Source organism: Pseudophryne corroboree, chromosome 1, assembly GCF_028390025.1.
Source record: "Pseudophryne corroboree isolate aPseCor3 chromosome 1, aPseCor3.hap2, whole genome shotgun sequence".
NCBI lineage: Eukaryota > Metazoa > Chordata > Amphibia > Anura > Myobatrachidae > Pseudophryne > Pseudophryne corroboree.
The window spans coordinates 626,002,995-626,018,903 of NC_086444.1; the positions used below are offsets into that span (position 1 = coordinate 626,002,995).

General features: G+C 46.1%; 1 protein-coding gene across 1 annotated transcript in view; it reads right to left on the reverse strand.

Moving 5' to 3' along the window:
• Positions 1–15,481, reverse strand: part of F2RL3 (F2R like thrombin or trypsin receptor 3) — a 46,990-nt gene extending 31,509 nt beyond the window's left edge. Inside the window, exon 1 of the mRNA XM_063914500.1 lies at positions 15,335–15,481. Within this exon, the coding sequence (XP_063770570.1) occupies positions 15,335–15,425 (91 nt within the window). The 5' untranslated portion in view covers positions 15,426–15,481. The remainder of the gene's footprint in view (positions 1–15,334) is intronic.
• Between the last annotated feature and the right edge of the window lie 428 nt (positions 15,482–15,909).

Consider the following 15,909-nt stretch of genomic DNA (forward strand, 5'->3'; position numbering starts at 1 on the left):
GAATATAGGCACAGATATCAGCACTCACATATCCCCCCATTCATGTATCATCAACTAAAATGTGCTCCCCCATTTTGTTACAACTAAAAGCCGAAAAGAGCTCGGTAAAGTTTGACAGCTAATCCACAGACCCTTGATACGGGATAAGAAGGAATTCAAATGTATACTTCGCAATACCTCGAAGCTTGATTTAAGACACGTACGGCACGATGATACATGACCCCTCAAACATGGATTCATACACACATGCTTCTACTATCTCACTAGGTCATACCTTTTTCCCACCTACCCAATCATAAAATGGTATTTACATTATGACATATATTTTTCTTTTTTGAACTGTTTTAGGAAGTGGCAGTTATTGATGACTGCCAAAGGGTGGACTGTCAAAGTCGGAAAAATATCATGCTACACGTTGCCATATATCCACCCCATGCGCGTGCCTGCTGCATGTGCACATTCTCTCCCGTGCGTACGGATACTCGCAGCTGCGTGATGGCGCCTCCTCGGCCATGCGCTCGAGCGCGTGGTATGTGCATTTACGGTAGAGTTCGTGTGCGTCTAGCGGGCGACTCAATCGTTAAATAATAAAACCAAATAGTATGTTTTATAGATAATGTTCCCCTTAATAATGACTGTAAGTTTGTTTAATGTAAAGGGTCGCTGGACAGAGGAATTCCTCTTTGCATGGTATGAAGGGTCAGACAGGGTTTGAGCAGCTGTGTCTGGTACCTAACTAAAGAACATTTTATTAGAAACAATCCGGTGCTGGTTAGGTAAAGATTAATCGCTCCTGCGTATAGTTATGGCCATTAGTATTTTCTGGACATTTACTATATTTGCGATTCATTACCCATGCGGCGGGAATCTTCAGATTCCCTCCCACCTGAGCAGTTTGATATAGTCACAGCCCACCTGTTCAAACTAACCTATGACCTTTTGTTATGATGCGAGGAGACATTCCTGTGTCCAATGAACAATGAGATTATAGGTCCCTTTGTAGTGTACTGTACGCAGTGTATATAAGATCAGCCAGCCTGGGCAGCTCTCTCACTCTCCACAAACGGTTTTCATCTTGACTAACTTGGAGCTGGTACCAGAAGCTGCGCAGCGATCGTTCCCAGTGTGTGTAAGTTATTCTCTGTAACCAACTTGTTCTCTGTTTGTATTGGCCATACTCTCTCTCTTTCTCTCTGTTATAGTATAGGATTGTGACGCTATTGTATATTTCTGTCTAGATATTCTGTTAGAATGATATGTTAGCTTGTAGTGTATGACTTGTAAACTGTTTCCCCTTTTCGATATAACTAAATGCTTGTTAGTAAGGGTGTTGGAACCTTAGCAAGGTATCGTGTGTTTATTATATTGCAGAGGGTAATAGGAGCGTCTCAAACGCTCAAGCAGCTTTAGCATTAACAAGGTTAAGCAGCGTTACATCGCTACAGTATTTCAGTACAAGGTTTACAGTATAAGAGTATCCTTTCTGTGTGTTACATTCAAGGTTTACTGATTGTCATCCCGTGAGCGTCTGCGCCGCTCGTGTTCTCCTCGTGGACTCGAGCGTCCGCTACGCTGGTAGCGTAGCATTACGGTAGTCGGCCGCCTATAGCGTGCTCGACACCACGCATTAAGCTGTGAGCGAGCGTGTCGCATGTGCGTCTCGATCACGGCCTAGCGTATGCTACGCTAAGTGCGTACCCTTACGGTACCCCACACGCCAATTGTGTACTGAGGAGTCTCTTACCCATTTATAGTGAATGTTATAAGATAAATAGTTAGCTTTATCAGTACCTCGTCATGCCCTTCGGATTGAGCAACGCTCCAGCTGTCTTCCAGCATTTCGTGAATGAGATCTTCAGAGACATCTTATACCGCCATGTCGTGGTTTATCTAGATGATATCCTCATCTTTGCCAATAATCTAGAGGAACATCGTTTCTGGGTAAAGGAGGTTCTGTCCCGTCTCCATGTCAATCATCTCTATTGCAAATTGGAGAAATGTGTCTTTGAAGTTAAATCCATTCCGTTCCTAGGTTACATTGTGTCCGGTTCCGGACTAGAGATGGATCCTGAGAAACTACAAGCAATCCAGAATTGGCCGATACCCTTAACCCTCAAAGGGGTCCAGAGGTTCTTAGGGTTCGCCAATTATTACAGAAAGTTCATACGAGACTTTTCCACCATTGTGGCGCCTATCACTGCATTAACCAAGAAGGGTGCTAACCCGTCCAAGTGGTCTGAAGAAGCTACGCAAGCTTTTCATCTTCTAAAACAACGTTTCGTCTCTGCACCAGTTCTGAAACAGCCCGACACCGACTCTCCTTTCATCTTAGAGGTGGATGCCTCCTCCATTGGAGTAGGAGCGGTGTTATCCCAGAGGGCTAAAGATGGCCATCTACATCCCTGCAGTTTCTTCTCCCGGAAGTTCTCCCCAGCTGAGCGCAACTATGCCATTGGCGACCAGGAGTTGCTAGCCATCAAGCTCGCTCTTGAGGAGTGGAGATATCTGTTGGAGGGTGCTTCTCATTCAATCACGATACTTACCGACCACAAGAATCTTTTATACCTGAAAGGCGCACAATGTCTTAACCCCCGTCAGGCCAGATGGGCACTTTTCTTTTCCAGGTTCGACTTTAAACTCCAGTTCTGTCCGGGCTCTCAGAATCGCAAGGCCGATGCCCTTTCCCGCTCTTGCGAGCAAGAAAACGAGTCAGAGTCTTCAGACAAGCATCCTATTATTAATCCGTTGGCATTCTCCACGGTAGGGATGGACTCTACGCCCCCACCAGGGAAAAGTTTTGTGAAGCCGGTGTTAAGGAAGAAGCTCATGCATTGGGCCCATGCTTCCCGTTTTGCCGGACATACAGGCATTCAGAAAACCCTCGAGTTTATCTCTAGGTCCTACTGGTGGCCAACTCTGAAGAAGGACGTCAAGGAGTTTATTGCCTCTTGCCCAAAGTGTGCCCAACACAAAGTTCCCCGCCAGTCTCCTGCGGGGCAATTGGTTCCATTATCTGTTTCCAGTCGACTGTGGACCCATTTGTCGATGGACTTTGTTACAGATCTGCCTATATGCAATAGATTTAATACCATCTGGGTGGTAGTTGACCGGTTCACCAAGATGGCACATTTCATACCCCTCACCGGTCTCCCGTCAGCTTCCAAGTTGGCCCAAGTGTTTATCCAAGAGATCTTCCGACTTCACGGTCTTCCTGAAGAGATCATCTCCGATCGTGGAGTACAATTTGTAGCCAAATTTTGGCGAAGTTTGTGTCAAGCCCTCCAAGTCAAGTTAACGTTTTCTACAGCTTACCATCCTCAGACCAATGGTCAAACCGAGAGGGTGAATCAGGACTTGGAGGCCTTCCTCCGCATTTATGTGTCTTCCTCCCAAGATGACTGGGTTCAACTCCTTCCTTGGGCCGAGTTTAGCCACAACAATCAATACCATTCCTCATCCTCCTCAACACCATTCTTCATCAACTATGGATTTCACCCTAAGGTTCCAGAATTCCAACCGCTTCCAGCAACTTCTGTTCCAGCAGTGGATGTCACCTTGCGTCAGTTTTCAAACAACTGGAAGAATGTCCGCGCAGCCCTGCTTAAAGCCTCATTTAGGTACAAGAAGTTTGCCGATAGGAAGCGTAGAGCGGTTCCTGCTCTCAAGGTGGGTGATCGAGGATGGTTGTCCACGAAGAATTTGAGGTTGAGAGTTCCCAGCATGAAATTTGCTCCTCGTTACATCTGTCCTTTTAAAATTGAACAAGTCATCAATCCTGTTGCTTACAGACTCCAGTTACCTCCCTTCTTGAAAATACCCAGGACATTCCATGTTTCCCTGTTGAAACCGCTGATCCTGAATCGGTTTCATTCTGCACTTCCTCCAACTCCTAAAGTTCAGACTCAACGGGGAATCGAGTATGAGGTGGCCAAGATTCTGGACTCACGTTTCCGTTACGGTCAGTTGCAGTATCTTATTGACTGGAAGGGCTATGGTCCTGAAGAACACTCTTGGACCAATGCGTCTGATGTCCATGCTCCTGCCTTGGTCCGGAATTTCCACTCGAAGTTTCCTCTAAAGCCTAAGAAGCCTCCTGGGGCCACTCCTAAAGGGGGGGGTGCTGTCACGATCCGGGTATCTGGACGCCATTACCTGCGTTTCAGATGTCTCCTGAGGCTCGCTCAGCGTTCCAAGGCCGGATCTCATCTGTGTCCACATACTGCACATTCCTCCTGTCACGCTGAGATGCTGTCACAGCGGCGCCATGTTTGAATCCTGCATGGCGTCTCCCGTTCTCCGTGGCCTCCACCGCCGCTCCTGTGTTATAGGTGCAGGTTGTCAGTGTGGTGTTCCATGCCTGCCGCGGCCTCCGTTGTCATCCACGAGTCTCAGCATACATTTGTCAGTCTGGCGTCTCCTGTCCTCTGTGGCTGGCGCCGCCATTACAGTTATGTTTCCACATGGTTTCCCAAGCCAGTTTTCCCTCCAAGTTCTAACATGGGCGCAGCCATGTTGGATCTAAATACATGCTTCAGTTCCTCCAATCCACTGCCTGGAAATCTGCATAATTGCCCAGCCAATACCTGCATTGCTGCAGGTATAAGTATCCTGTGCCTGGGCCAGGAAATCGTCAGTGCTTTGTTTGTCATACCTTGTTCCAGTCTCTCTCCTGTAGTTGTGTTTCCAGGTTCCAGCTCCTGTCTCCAGCATCCACCAAAGAGACCCGCACCTGCCTACCATCCTGCGGTGCAGCCTGACTCTGCAGTCCTCCGTGGCTGATCCAGTTTCCAGCTTCCAGCTATTTCATCTGCTTCCAGCAGTATCCACTACCACCGGTAATCATCCTTCAATTCCTCTGTTTCCACGCTCCCTAGCATCTTACTATATTCACTCCGTGTTTCATCACCTGGCTGGTTCCACCCAGCATTCATTCAGTGACTTTATCATCTGGCTGATTCCATTCCGCATCCACTCCGTGTCTTACCACCTGGCTGGTTCCATCCAGCAATTACAACAGCTGATTCAAGTTACCAACTTCATCTGTTCCATCTACTGGCATGTTCCTTGGATATCTTCACTACTACAGCCAGGCCTGGTAAGGTTATTCCATCTAAGGACTGTAACAGCTGTTCTTACCTACCAGTGTCCTGTGTAACCATTTCATGGTCAGAGTGCTCCAGGAATCATATTATTTATCATTGCCATTATTTACCTTGAATGCTGTTTGTTTACACGGAGTCTGTTAATAAACTTTTATTTTGACTTTTACCTGGTTGTCATGGTCACACCTTCGGGTTTCCTTTTAACACTTACATGTCCAGGGGTCTGATTAAACCTCCCCGGTTTAAGTTCCTCTCAGCCCCTACAACTGAGGCTTTCTCCTGTCAGCCAAAACCCTCAGTTGTGACACTGAATTTATGATTGCAGGCATTCTGTCCCTCCTGGAGAGGGTCATGTTGGGAGGTATGCAACCTTGCTCCCAGAACTCTTGTGGTTACACCTGGACGCTATCCTATACAGTATGTGACATGTTATCCATATTTGTTTACAACTCCAGGAAAATCTCTTGGTTCAGAGACTTCTCCCAGGGAGGCAAGTCCCATCTGCTGAGATAGCTCGCTTCCTACTTCTCTACACTTGGGATAAATATCACCCTGAGCACCTGGACACATTTCTCGGCCCATCTCCTCATCCTGGCCATTTCTTTCATGGATCCAGTGTTCTTTACTTTGTTAGTAATACTACCTGGAACATCTGAGAATAAAATTGAGCATATTGGACCTCTTTGAATATAGCAAACATGATCCCAAACACAAATGTATTAACACTTCTCTCTGATGACAGAAATTTGGAAAAAGGGGGGGACCTGGACTGCACATCCTATTACTAAAGATATCAAGAGGTGCTATCATGCTGAGGCTTCTAATACGATGCTGGAGGAAGAGAGATGCAGATGTACACTCTTAGCACTAAGAATACTGATAGTAAAAATAATTTAAATAAACCCTCACAATTAACATGGAGTATAATTGAAGTTCTTAGCACACATTTGTGCAAATATGCGGGCCCATGTACCGTGGCCAGGTGACTTCATCACATGTGTCCCTAACATTCCTAATACTATCACATTCTATAAATTTGCCCAGACACTGACAGGATAAAATCTTGTTCTCTGGAAGAAAACCTCCTCTGAGCTACAATCAAATTGAATTTGGTACAGTTGATTAAAATGCCCTTTTAGAACCTCCTATCTGTTTCACATGAGACAACAGGATCTCTGCAGAGTCTGCTTTTATGAGAATGTCATCCATATTAAAGATGACAGTCGCCTCTGTGGACCTCGGAATCGCTAACTATAATTGATAGCTTTGTGAATACCCTTCGAGTTGTGGCTATGAAAAAAGGGAGGCATCTGAATTGAAAGTGTTGAGAAAAAAAATGCAAAACTTGGAAGGGTGTGATGATCCGTCGAGATCACAAAGTGTAAATATGCATCTTTGATATCTATCTATGCTGTAAATGATCCATCCTACAAGCAGTTGACTCGTAGGGATTCCATTTTTAGGTTGTCTCCCCGAGAAAAACATTCAGTGATTTTAAACCAAGCATGTGTTGCGAAAATCTGCCTGGTTCTAAATCAGAAAGAGTTTTTTTTTAGTTTTTTTTTTAAATCATGTTTTTTTTTTATTGGTTTAAAAAAAAAATAGACATACAAACAAATAAAAAACATTGAAATAACAACAAAAAAATTAAGAACTTAGCATTTCCTGAAGGGAATCAGCGGCAATAGATCTCAGTCACAGGCGAACAAAAACATATCAAAAAACACAGCTGAGAGAATACAGAGATCGTCAAATAAAACATTGATGTGTGGGGAGGGGTAATTCGGCAGAGAGATAACAAGTAACCAATTCCTTACAATGGGGTTGGGGAATAAATAGAGTATCTAGACTTCAGCCACAGGCCCCAGATTTTGTCATATTTACCCGGACATTGTCGTTTAGTATAGATAAAACGCTCATAAGATAGCGTAGTGTTATCAAGTGCCTTCCAAGCAGGAAAGGTGGGAGGGTCCCGTGCCATCCAGGTATGGGCGATACAGACTCGTGCCAAGGCAAGTAGGTTAGTAAGGTACATTTTAAGTGGGCCACTGAGAGAGTCCCCCAAATCCAGCCCAAATGTACATATGCGAGGAGTCATGCGAGGAGAACTGAATACCCGTATCACGGATAGTTTGTCACTTCCTCCCAGTAAGTAGAAACATGTGGACAGAGCCAGAGCAGATGCCAGAAACCAGCATCCATAGCCCTGCATTTAGGACAGGTATCGGACTGTAATCCACCTATGCGGTACAGCCTACTAGGGGTCCAATAAATTCTGTGGAGAATATAGAGCTGAATTTGTTGGAACCTAACATTGGCAGTAGCAGTTCTAGGAGAACTGAGCATACAATCCCAGTCTTCATCTTCGAGAGCACCCAGGTCAGACACCCATTTATCTCTTAATGATCCTAAGCCATCACGCCCAGAGGAGGAGAGGAGAGAGTAGTATACAACCTTACGCTCAGTCATGTTACGAACTAGTGCATGAATGGGAGAGTCTAAGAATTGCGGAGGAGCATTACCGCACTGTGCAGATAAGGCATGTCTGAGCTGCAAGTAACGATAAAAATAGTGGCTAGGAACAGCATATGCCGTTGAGAGGTATTCAAACGTATAAAGGACACTGTCCTGATACAGGTGATCTACAGCTGAAATGCCAAAAGAGGACCACCCCGGGCCACTGTCTAACATCTGAATCTCGGGAAAAGCCAAATTATCCCACAAAGGAGAGCAAGGGTCAACAGTGCCATCCCCCAGTAGTTTCTCCACTGCAAACCAAACCCGCCGAGGCTGTTGCAATATAGGGGAAGGGAGGCAATGGAAGAGCGAGTCAAAAGGAATTGCAGCAGAGAAAACGCTAAGCCAACTTTATCCAGAAGGGCCACAGGGAGATCACCATAATCTCCAGGAGAAACCCATTCCCCCAATTGAGCTACCTGAGCGGCCAGATAGTAAAGATACAAATTCGGCAGGGACAAGCCCCCCTCACGTCGAGGCCTATACAATGTCTTGACTGCAATACGGGCCTGTTTCCCGCCCCAAATAAAAGAGGTAATATGACGAATAATCAGATGAAATTGGGAAAGGGTGATGTAGAGGGGGACATTGGCAATATATATATAAGAAATTTGGCTGAACAATCATTTTGACAAGGTTCACCCGACCTGTAACAGATAATGGGAGTTTTTGCCAAATGCGGATTTTTCTCGCAGTCGCACAATTTGGGGCGTTAAGTTTAGTGTAATAAAATCAGCCGGAGAATGAGAAATCTGAATGCCTAAATACTTAAATTGGGAGCACCACTTCAAGGGAAAATAATAGGTAGGGGGCTGCAGGGTAGATAGAAGAAATGGGAACACCACTGACTTGTCCCAGTTGATGTGGATTCCTGAATAAAAACCAAACTCCTCAACCAGCTCAAGGAGCCGAGGCAAAGAATGAGACATAGTAGACAGGAAAAGAATCATGTCATCAGCGTATAGACCAATTTTTTCCTCACAGTCTACAACCTTCATACCTCTGATGACTGAGGATGCTCCAATTTTACATGCCAGGGGCTCTATCGCCAGTGCAAAGAGCAAAGGGGACAAGGGTCAGCCCCCAGGAGAAAGGAGTCTGTGGTAAAACCATTGACATTTACCCCAGCTGCCGGGGAAGAGTATAGAAGTTTAACCCAAGCTATAAAGTTCGGGCCCAAGCCAAACCTAGCCAATACATCCCATAAATATATCAATTCTACGGAATCAAAGGCGCGGGCAGCATCCAGGGAAACAATGACCGCATCGTCCATCTCCTCACCAGCCAACTGCATATAAGTATAGAGACGGCGTAAATTAAGGGCAGTGGATCTGCCTGGCATAAAACCCGTTTGGTCTCTATGCACAATTTCAAGTACCACAGTACTGAGACGTAGAGCCAGTAATTTTGCCAGTATCTTAATATCAGTGGAAAGTAAGGAGATAGGACGATACAAATCGTGCAAACAAGAATCCTTACCCAGCTTCGGAATCAAAACCACTAATGATTCCGCCATAGAGGGGGGAAGAGAAATCAACAGCCATCAAAGAGTTAAAAATTTCCTGAAGCTTAGGCGCAAAAAAACCTATATGGGTTTTATATAATTCAATGGGAATGCCATCCACCCCAGGGGCCTTATTGTTAGGAAAGGACCGAATCGCAATCTCCACTTCTTCCAGCGTAAAAGAACTATCCAAAAATTGCTGAGAGTCAAAACATAGCACTGAAAGTACCACCTCATCCAAATACGTAGACAGCTGTAAAGTAGAGTAGCGCGCTCTAGACCTATATACATCAACAAAGTGAGCATAAAAACTATCCGCAATAGAAGGGGTATCAACACAGAGTAACATCCGCTCGCCTCAGGCTATGCACAGTGGTAGGGGAGAGCTCCTCTCTTGCTAAATAAGCCAAAAACTTTCCCGTCCTATCGCCCTGGACATAGAAATCATGCGCCCGGAAAAGCAAACTTCATTTAGATTTATCCAGGAGCAGGTCCGTCCACTGCTGGTGGACGACCAACCATTCCACCCGATCAGCCAATAAACCACTATGCAGATAACCCTGCTCCAGCTCCAGTCTCCATCTCTCCAACTCCACCTTAGACTTTTTAGTAAATACTTTAATTTGGGCGACCCTAGAAATTAAAGAGCTCCGCAGAAAGGCCTTAAAAGCGTTCCATGTCAGAGGGGCATTATCACACATTGGGTTATTCACAAAAAATTCTTCCCATAGCACCAGTAACGCAGAGGCAGTCCCCATCTGGGACAAACAAAGGGGTTAAATCTCCAGAAGGACGCTCCCTAGAGATATGGAAGTCCAAGGAAAGAAGTATGGGGGAGTGATCCAAAATCCCTCGAGCCAAATAGTCTACAAAGGAGACAGATGTAATGAGGGAGCGGGTAAAAGGGCCATATCTATGCAGGAGAACAAACGAGCTAGAAAAGCATGAGTAGCGTTTAACCGAGGGAAAGCGTAAATGCCAAACATATAGGAAACCCATTTCAGCAACCAAACGGGCAAAGGCAATAGTGCCCCCCCTGTAGTTGACGGTCACACAGCTTCTGTTTCACTTGAGTGAATTGTGAGCACGATTTCTGGACAACAGCAGAGAAATCCTGGAACGCAGCAACTCTATGTCCCCCATGGTCCAAAGGGCCCTGAAGCCTGGCAAGGGGTAGAACTGCGTCCCTGTCCTTGTAATGCAAAAACTTAGCAATAAAGGTGCAAGGTGGAGCACCAGGAGGGAGAGGACAGGTAGGCTCCCTGTGGGCCCTCTCAACAGCGAATTGAGGCGTGAAGGAGTCCTTTACAAACTGGGAGAGCAGCCAGGCATCCAGGAATTGTTCAGGGTGAGAGCCCTCAGCTTTTTCAGGGAGACCCACAAAAAGCACATTGTTCCTCCTCAGACGACCCTCCATATCCATGAGCTTAAGCTTACAGGCTGACATCTGGGATTCTAAGGAGGAGAGACGATTCGGAATAGGCATGTAGGAATCCTCCAGAGTCGAAATACGGTTTTCTGCCTCGCCGACTCTATCATGGAGCTTTTGCATATCCTGATGAATAAAAGAAATGTCAACATGTACTTCCGCCACCCTGTCGGCAAGACGTTTCTTAGAGTCAGTGATAGCCTGCAAAAGCTGGGACATGGTAACTTCAGGGGATCCAGCCATGACGGGGGAGGGAGGGCAGGAATCAGTATGAGAAGGAGACGTCGGCATTGAGGAGGCCGGGGTCTGATCACCTCAGGCAAATCTTGCCAAGCAGTCCGCAGCAGACCGGTTGTGCCGCCTGACCATCAGGGAACCACAGAAACAGTAGTCCAGAAATATAATTCCACAGAACAGGAGCAGGCCTACAGCACAGGGCAACTCTTTATATGGCAGAGATAAATGAGGCCCAGTTGCAGTGTCTCGCACAGCCCTAGCGACTCACCAGGCGTAAGATGTACTCTCCCAGGGCCACCAACAACAGAGCGGAGAGCAGAGAGCAGCCAGAGCACACTGCAGAGTGAACAGGTGCAGGAAGTCCATGATCTGAGATGGCACCCTCCACCCCTATGAAGCAGCAGCAGAGGCAGCCTCAGTTTACACAAGCAGTCACAGGAGACAGTGGTCAGGGATGTAAAAAGGGAGAGGAGCTCCCACAGAGGTGCCAGCAGCAGACAGGACAGGAGCAGGCACCTGAAGAGGGCAGGGAGGTCGCCAGAGCCGGCAGCTCCGTTTTCAAGATGGTGGCTGGCACCCCCACGGAGCAGGAGCAGGAACAAGGACAGCCACGGGATCTGAGTGCAGCCACAGCGGTGAGGTGGTCACGGAGGGGAGCCACCGCAGTGGCACCAGCAGTGTCAGCCATAGCGGAGACAGACAGCTGGGGATTACAGGGAAGCTGCTGAAGCCCGTACCTACGCGTCCAAAGTGGTGGTCGGCAGCGTGATCCAGCAGTGGCACGGACAACAGCGGGGTGCAGGGCCCGCTCAAGCAGGCATCACCAAGGCAGCAGCAGGGGAGCCAGAGGAGACAACAGCCGCAGCAGGAAAATCGGTAAGCAGGCAGGGACGGCACCGGATCACACAGCCCCACTTCTAAGATGGCGCCGGGCACACACTAGTGGTGCACAGACAGTCCCAGCTGCAGGATAAATTGTGCATACAGGGAGCACTCCAGACACCCCTCACTCAGCACAGGGGAGGCCACAGCACTTCCTGCACCAGGTCAGACAGTGTAAAACGTGTCTCACAGGGTCACAGGAGGTTAATCATGATCAGTAGGCTGGGGAGCTTTCAGACCCACGTCCTACTCCATGCCTAGCTAGGCCATGCCCCCGAATCAGAGATTTTAATAAAATTGCAACTCCCTCTGGTCACTAGATCCCTTCCTCCAATCTGTGACACTTAAAGGGATTCCTGTTGAAAATAACCTTCTTGGTGCTGAATATGGCCCCTTAAATTTATTCCTCTTACACAAACGTCTGACGCAGAATCCATCCACTGTCAAGTGAGCTCCCACCACAAATGTCCCCAAGTGGGTGTCTTGACTATCATTCTATCCCCCTAATGGACAGTTTTTCCCAAGTGAGGAACCCATTGTTGCTTAATCTTTATCTGATCACTGCAGGAATTTAATGATTGCACTCTTGCAATGTTCTAACCTCTACCTGTCTCCAGTGGTCTGAAATAAAGAAAGGAACAAAAAGATAGACATTTCTGCCTTGGAGAAGAAGAGGGAAGCTGGTCATACACCTAAAGATTGATTGTCCAATCAGGCTGTTTGGAATGAAAACCTGGTAATGTATGAGAGCACATGACAATTGACTATTTTGCTCCCAAACACTGAAAAGCAGACAGAAAAATGGTCAGACAAATTGGTTAAATCCATTTGATTTAATCAATTTGTCTGAACAACAGTTAGTTTCCAGCATTTCGGAGCAAACGGTCAATTGTCATTTGCTCCTATACATTACCAGATTTTCATTCCAACCAGACAGATTTGCCCATTAATCTTTAGGTGTATTACGATTCTTCCTGCCTGTGGCTAAGGAAATACTTGTTTCCAGTTCCGGACCAAATAAAACATCCCCTGCTAACAGGAGAACTTCCAGAATCTTCAATGACTCTGTATCTGGCTGTCAGGAGTGAAGCCATAGAAGCTGGCTCTGCAATGCTTCTTTCTTACTTAAAAGACGACATTATTGCTGGAGGTTGAGAGAGCCCTTTCTCAGGGGGTCAGGCCCAGAAAACATCACAAGAAAAATTAGGCTGCTCTCAGGCGCTTACTAAATCATTCCAGGGTTTAGTCTAATTCTACTCCTTAGGGAAAATATTACAGTGGAAGCTACTTTAAAATCTATGTTTACAGCAGTTGGAGCTTCGCTGAGGCCTATCCCGGCTTCTGCCTGAATGAATAAGGTGATAGAAAGATGGGCTGATCAACTAGAGAAAGATCTTTGTTCAGGCAGCCGCAGAGGCTGGTTCTCAGCTCAAAATCTACTATGGCAGTTACTGCTGATAGAGCTCTGAAGCCTGATTCCTGGCCCTTAATTGTTTAGAAAGCCCCTCCACATCAGGTGTTTCTCACCATCTACTTCCTCAAGGAAGCACATGTCCACAGCTGCTAGCTCCCCCTTCACTGGTCTCTTATTTTATGAGCATGCGCTGTGACTGACACTGAGGGGTTAATTTATAAAATAACAAAATTGTGCAGTGTTAACAGATTTAATAATAGTAAGTGGCAGAAGGTTTATTGGGAGTGACAATGTAAAACTATACTGTATATGCACAGGTCGGAGAGCCTATGTGCAAATACATATGTGCATACAGTATGTAGTAATATTTCCGCACATCTCTATAATTTGAAAACTTTTGCCGTACTGCACAGAACACGAGAGGAACACTCCGCATACCACTGTTAAATAAGGTAAGCATAACACCATCAAATAATACAATGCTTTTCATATACAGTATACTATTAGACCCTTCCTCCACAGCTTTGTCACAAATGTCCAACCTGCCACAAAAACCCTCCCCACCATGCACAGCAGTGTTTCACAAGATCCAATGACTAGGGATGGCCATCGGTGGGTTAACCATCGATGGTTACCATCAATGGTACCATTCATGGTTAACCTCCATGGTATAAAACCATCTGCAAGGGATTCCATTGATTATTCCACCCACCTATGGTCACCCTGCCTGGGCTTAGAGACAATCAGAGCCTGGAGGGGGCGAGGCTTCACAGAGGGGATGTGTGTATTTTACCCGGGCCTGTTGGAAGGAGGCGTGTCCCGTCGCCTCCCTCCCCATCCCCCCCCCCCCCCCCCTCCCCGCTGTAGAGAGCACCTACACTGCTCTTGGGTGCATGGATAGTGGAGAGGGACTGCCTCTGCAGTAGCCTCTCTCCCAAGCCCAGAACACGTGCTGACTATGTGCTGCGCTGGGGACAGATGCAGTCACTCCTCTCTCTACTTCGCGGAGCGGCAAAGTGTGCGCACAAATACTACATTTCTTTCAATTTTAGAAAGGAGGGGGGCTGGCGACACCTCCCTGCATTGGCCGCACCACCTTCCATTACTTGGGCCCGGCACAGCTGTCGGAGCCCTTGCCCCTTCATACAGCAGCTTGTCGCAAATCTTCTCCCACCCCTGCACAGCAGCTGGTAACAAATCCCTAATCCCTGCAAATATCCCCTCGTACAGAAACTCCCCCCCCCCCACCCGCCGCATAGCTGAGAAGACCTTTATCTGTTACATGCCGGCTAACGCAGAGCAGGGGCCACTCTTGGGGCCAGGCTGCCCAGGAACTCCCATCTAAGGAACGGCTTCTTCACTTTTTCACGAAAGCACAGGTGTTTTAGCTGCCTGGACACAGCGTACAAGGTGGTGGGCAGGTATGGGACAGAGAACAGTAGTGGACAGCCTATACCCTTCCTCAGTTCAGTATTATTATTTTGTATACAATTAACAACAGAATATACTTACTGAAATATAAGAGATAATGGACCTCAACCAGAGTTGGAAGAAAATGCAAAAATGAGGCATCTCTGCACAGGCAGTAAATGCCCCTCCCTTCCCCTACACATAACAGGAGCAGATGCACTAGGAATATGACAGGAGATGCGGCTTCACTGTGAGTAGATAAGAAGCTAAAATTCTTAGGACACAATTCATACACATTACAGTAATGGGCAGAGAGTGCAGATACGTCGTTGGAGCATGCGAGTTGCTAATCGAACAAGACGCAAATATAAAGTTTACAATAATAAATATATGACTTCCCCTTCCTACACAAAGTAGTAAATATAGTATACTTGGCTAAAAAAAAAAAAAAAAGGTATGTGCAGAGGAAAGACATGTATATGCACTAATAACAAAGAGAGAAAAAGTCATCCATTTCTGAATGAGGCCTTATAGGGGGAAACATATCTGTCCAGTAAGTGTGTACTTACCCTTACATCTACATCAACACACACAGCAATAACTGAGATATGTATAAGTAAATACACTATAATAAATAATTAGCAGTCTGCCCACATAATGGATTTGTAGAAGGTTTATTTTTCCGTATTATTTGCACATATATCCTCCTTTAAGTTCGATATGAGGCAGATGACTGACTAATCCTATGTCATTTTCAGTATAAGAAACAGGCATTACAGTCCATCTCATACAATATCCACAGAGAGTATTACATCAGACTGGCTAGATATAATACGTACCATCGTAGTCTTGTGTGGCAAAAGATCTGACCCATAAGGCTAGCAGCAGTATAGGGATGTAGAATGGCCACAAGCAGCCCAAGGAACCCATGATCTTATCGAACTGCTAAAAACTAGAAACAAGGGATGTTGTTTTCCTGACGATTATCCACTTCGTTTGTCTGTAATTGTACTGAAAGGGCCCAGAGAGGAAACATAGTGTATACAGGGGGAGGGAGCGTTGTCTATGTGGAGCAGATGTGGGCAATTTCCTTTTAGGGCGCTGGGCAAGGGGAACCACAGTGGAACTTTTGGAATTACAACTGTTTCCTATGTTTCCTTAAGGATTAATGATGGTGAATTGTATGTTTACATGTGCATGTGAAGGCCTGTGTAAGTTGTGATTGTTTAGTGGTTTTAGATATGTGATCTAAAGTCTGGGAATATTGTAATAGACAGTCAAAAGATGTTGAAACAAGTCATTTTTAAAAACATACGTTCCACTATAGATGTAATGTGCAATAATATGGACTGTATTTACAATTGGTGCTATCATTCCAAGAATTAAGCTTTAAAAAAACAAAAACGGTTATCCA